This window comes from Mastomys coucha, unplaced genomic scaffold, assembly GCF_008632895.1.
Source record: "Mastomys coucha isolate ucsf_1 unplaced genomic scaffold, UCSF_Mcou_1 pScaffold20, whole genome shotgun sequence".
NCBI lineage: Eukaryota > Metazoa > Chordata > Mammalia > Rodentia > Muridae > Mastomys > Mastomys coucha.
The window spans coordinates 63,525,582-63,531,280 of NW_022196903.1; the positions used below are offsets into that span (position 1 = coordinate 63,525,582).

The 5,699-nt window shown below is 36.1% G+C and overlaps 1 gene segment (V, D, J or C); it reads right to left on the minus strand.

Annotated features, from left to right (window-relative positions):
- Positions 1 to 3,494: 3,494 nt before the first annotated feature.
- On the minus strand, positions 3,495 to 4,005 carry LOC116099040. The segment is given in 2 exon segments: positions 3,495 to 3,805; positions 3,926 to 4,005. Coding segments are annotated over 2 exon segments (360 nt in total).
- Positions 4,006 to 5,699: the final 1,694 nt, after the last annotated feature.

The window sequence follows — 5,699 nt, forward strand, 5'->3', positions numbered from 1 at the left end:
TTGCATATATTTATAAACATACATACATGCATAAATACATATATATGTATAGACAAGCATATATATACATACACACATATAAGCATATATAAACATATTAATGTAGATACATATACACACAGATACAAGTACACATGTACATATTTACATGTGTAAATACTTGATTAATAGATCAGAGCCCCAACAGCCATATTTATTTTTTACCTCAGCCATTTTGTATCTTCTTAGACAAAAGTCCTGTATAAAATTCTCTCCCATATAAAATGTTACACAAAAGGAGCATAATAGAGAATGATGATAGAAAGATCAAAATGATATATGATTCTATAAACTCATTATAAATTCAAAGCAACTGTTTCATATTACCTTGCTTTATTTTAGGGCACAACTATGGACTTATCCTTGGGCCTGACTCAGAATGAATATGTTTTTCTTGATCACAAATCTGTCCAACATCTATTTCTCTTCTTAGTGCAATTTATGAAAGCTCAGTGTATTTGTTATTATGCAGCCCTTAATTAAAATATTAAGAGGACCATGCACATTCTATTCTTGATTATAAACTATCATATCTTTCTGGTAAAACAACTAAAACTATCACCTTTAATGTTTTTCCTAAAATTATTTGAATCATATCAAGACATTAATTCATCTAAACAGCATTATTATATGAAAATATATCTTTACACTGATCTGCAGGATATTTGACCATTAGAATGTGCTGAGTCCCAGGAATCACTAAGCTATGTAAAAGTGGCAGCAAAGATATATCAACAGTGTGAATCAGTCCTGGGACAAAGATTTTACAGTCTATGCCTCTCAAAACTCACACTTAGGAACCATGCAAAATAGTGTGTCATCTCCAAAAAACACACTTGTTTGCCATAACCATTCCTTCAGGGCTTCTGTCAACCAACTTTAAAGAGTAAATACCATAACACCTGTGTGGACACATCTTAGTCACTATACTCTGGCTGAATCTCCTAAGTGTACATCTTTCAAATTCATTGTTGTGTATTTGTGACTTCCCAATAATTGATATCTTCTTTCTTATACTCAGCCAGGGAAAATGTGTTCTTGAAGATGGGGAAGATTTGGTTGTAGAAGGATATGGCATAGAGCATAGAATCTTAAAGAGTCAAATGAACATTGGATAGATTGTGAAGATCTAGTTCTGAAAATGAAAATGGTGGGTTATATAAACAGTGGAGGAGTAGCCTCACCTCAATAACTCAGCCTGTCCCAGCATCTGCAGCTATCCCATGATAGAACAGAGATACACTTCCTTTTCTACAAAGTTAAATAGTCAGTCATGAGGATTAAGAGTAGCATAGTGTTTTGAATCACTCCAGATTGAGTGTGTGCTTTCCTTGATTTAGGACAGAGTCATCTACCACACCACAGACTCAGAACTACAGAGAAGATCACACGTTATTTTCATTGTTGACTATTATCTTATTTCCTCTGCAATCCTATGAAATCAAACTGCAGAAAAGCAACCTAAGAAAATTTTTTTTCTTTAGTTCATTGAAAAATGGTCTCAAGTTCCCTAAATTATATATTTCCTGCTTTGCGTTATGCTTGTGACTTAGACTCCTGCCTTGCAATCAACCTCATGGAATGATAATTTTCCTTCTGCTGTTGTTCTTCCTTCCTACCCACCCAGAAGGAACCATAGTATTTTGGACTGCCCTGGTCTGGTTTTATGTTAATTCACCTACTGATTTTTTTTTCCAAACCTTGCTATTCTCTACACTTGTTGCCTCGTTCCAATGCTCCCTAAGTTTCTCAGCTCTGCTAACTACCATCACAACATCGATTGTTCTGCAAAGTTGCTGGCCCTGACATAACTGTTCATGCCCCCAATATCTATCACAAAATGTTTCAATATCTTAATGAAATCCATCAACTTTCCTGACATAGTGCTGAATGTAGATCCAATTTTTGCTCTTTCTCCTCAGAGCAAAAAGTATATCCAGGTGGTAGCTCCAGAATTCTATGCAATAATCTCCATTGCATATTCCATGACATTTCAGGAAATTCCTGAAAACAAGGTTTAAAATTGCTTGCCTCCTGTCAGAAATAGAAAGTCCTATCTTAAAGGCAGTCACTTGGAACCAGTAAGATTTTATTCAGAGAGACAAACAATGTTTGTTCTTATTTGTATTTTGCTTGTCAAAAATTATAAGTAAATATATATATTTCATCTTGGTCACTCGCAGTTATCTCTCTGTCTCTGTGTCTCCTATTTGTAGAAAAAGATTTAAATTATTAACTATTACTGCCTGCTTGCTACCTTGCTTCCTACCATGTTAGCCCTGGAATAATCCTCTGGAACTGAGAGCTCCCCAATTAAATTCTTTTTTTTTTTTTTGATATATTCCCTTGGCTCTGATGTTTTACCACAGGAATCGAAAAGTAAGCCATTAAATATCTGATAATTAACGTATGACAAAGAGAAGAAAATTATAGAGGAAAAAAGTGGATTGGGTCACATAAACCTCCCAGGAAAAGAAAGCAAAATAGATGTTATATGTGACCCTTACATTATTTCTTTATCCAGAAAATCCCCAAACTCTAACAACCAGGTGGCTCATATAACAAATGACAAACATATTATCTCTATTACCACAGACATGCCAGACTCTTCCTTTAATTCTTAAGATATTCCAGGTTACCTATCTCTAAAACTCATCTTCTCATAAGAAATCATACGTGCCCTGGATTGAGTTTCTACATGATTACACTTCCTTGTGTACCAGAGATAGTATTATATTAGAAAAGTTTTTTCCCAAACTATACAATGTTTAAATAGGAGGGGAATACAGTGAGTGAGATCAAACTACCTCAGTCTGATCCAGGATGAAGAAGTAAATTTATTAATGGCTTCTTTGCAGTTTGATTACCTGCATTGACACCGGCAGGAATTCCTTCATTCATAGGCAGGAAAAGTGGCTTTAAAATAATCTTTGAATTGGAGTTCTCAAAAGCTAGACATTAAAAGAGTGTTTTGACTTGAGTCCAGATTCCCTTGCAAAACAACTAATGTTCATAATCATTCAACTATTTCCTTAGACTTATTCCTCTGTATATTGATTTTATAAGTAGATAAATTTCATTCTTGCCAGAATAATACAAGCTGTGTGTGTGTGTGTGTGTGTGTGTGTGTGTGTGTGTGTATGTGTGTTTTTGTTGGCTACCCTGTTGACAGCTATTGACAATATTCTCCTACAAATAAACAGGTATTTTATTGTTTTCCTCCTTTTAATAGGTCATGTAAACCATTCTCTTGTTTTGATACTAGGCCTGGGGAAAAGAACAGGTATTTAGGACATATAAACGTTTCTCTGACCACTATATAAAAATATCATATTGACCTTTAAGCCCTGGCAAAGAGAAACACTTTTGGCAAATGAACAGCTGGAGACATCCTAAGGATCAGTTGGGCAGCCTGTGCTCTCACTTCTGCTTCCCTGGGTGGTTTATGTCATGGCTTAAATCACTGTGGGAGGGGTTTTACGATGCTGTAGACAGTAATAAGTTGCAACATCTTCAGGCTGCAGGCTGTTGATCTTGAGAGAATACTGTGTGCCAGATCCACTGCCACTGAACCTCGATGGCACACCATCTTCCAAGATAGTTGCAGCATAGATCAGGAGCTGAGGAGATTTTCCTGTTTTTTGCTGATACCATTGTAAAGCATTGTAAATATCCTCACTTGCTTTACATGTGATGGTGACAGTGTCTCCCACAGATGCAGACAGGGAGGCTGGAGACTGGGTCATCTGGATGTCACACCTGGCATCTAAGATGGGAAAATTGAAAACAAATCCCCACATGATTAATTCTCTCACAAGAGGATTTTCACTGAGACCAAGCAGCACTGACATGAGGCTGAATGAATTTGCAGTGCTGTCTTCCTTACCTGTAAGCCACAGCAGCAGCAACCCCAGGATCTGAGTGGGCACACTCATGTCTGTGTGTGATCAGTGTGAGGCTGACTCCAGAACAGTGTGTGACCTGATTTTGAAGAAATATTCATGTCAGTGGGTTGTGATTTGGGTACATGCAAATCAGCAAAGGGTAGGCACAGCTTCAGGACTCATCAAGTCAGTAGCTCATTACAGACCTGTGGTTCTCTAATGTCTCCATGTGAGATGCAGTACAGGTTTATTTATACAGAATTTGCTTCTTTTGACCAAAAGAAAAACAGCTATAATCTATGAGGTACAGTACATTTTTATTTCTATCATGTTTTAGGTAGACTTTCCATGAAAGGTTTCCTCCATTACAGGGTCTTTTAGATATTGTACTGTTCTAGGCAGTACATAAATGATTCCATTGTCCTTTCAAAGTTAGGTGTAGATGCTATTTTGGCCAGCTTCTTCTTTTCTTTTATTCCTGTGTGTTTGTTTGTGAGCCTGAATTTTAGATACATCATTTTCCCTTACATTTACTTATTCCAAGTACCCCACCAAAAAAAAAAAAACTTGTCCATGTTCTCTTTCAAATCCATGGCCTCTTCTTCCATTAATTGTTTTCTATGAACTTATATATTTACAGACATACACACACACAAAATCAAACACACACACAAGCACATGCATTAAAAATGTTTCCGATAGTCTACATATAACATTACATATATGAATGTTTTCTGGGCTCATCTTTTAACCTGTACAATTCATTGGTGTGATCTTCCCTAAGGAGGAACACCTCTTTTGCTGACAGCTTTACCTTCTCTGTAGTATCTTTTGAAGATGTGAGGACTCGTGGGCTGTTGCCCATTTTGTTTGTCACATGTATTAGCGTCCTTCTAGTTTAAATCACATTTGAGTAATCATGCTATCAACATGTTATAGGAATAGTTTTTTTATTACAAGGATATACAACCTCACAGAAAACTCCCTGATCTTCTGGCTCTATCATTTTTCCACTTCATTTTCTTCAATGTTTCCTGAGTTTTGGGTATGGGAGCATTTGGACTGAGCACCACAAGTCACCATGCACTTTCTTGTTCACAGTAATTCCAAAAAGAGTAACAGAATAATACTGGATGATATGGTTTGTAAATAAATATAGAACATTATACAACTAACACATCTTTTCAGGTAAACAATCTCATTTTACTTATATATGACAGCTAAGCTACTCAAGAATTGCTTCAATCAAGTCAGACCATGACATGGGTTTTCTCTGCTCTATACATATGTGCACCCTTCCTAGATTCATGTGGGAATGCATCTATAACAAATGTTTCTGTGAATATTCAGATTGTGACACCTGACTTCTTCCCCCTTTTAATACAAGTTATTGTATTTAATGTATAAGGCTATTTTCTCAGAAATGATTACTCATGTCCTTAAATTTACAATGTATCCCAAATTTGCATATGTTATGGGCATCATATCTTTTCTAAATACTAGGAGAACATGTATGTTAGTCTGCATTTAAAACATAAGAACTCAAGCTGTGTAGTGAAAAAGCATGTAAAGAAGAAAAATTAGAAGCTATACATGAGAAGTTATAGTTACGGTAGTGTCCTGACTTAGTGTGAGTTTCTGTGAAAGGTTGAATGGGAAAAATATTACAAGTGCAGAAACAAGTGTGGTGTCAGAAAGAAGAGGCATGTGGATAGCTTAAGCAACTGACTAATCTGAAAAATTAATGAGGAGGATGATTCTGAAGCATGTGGCCAT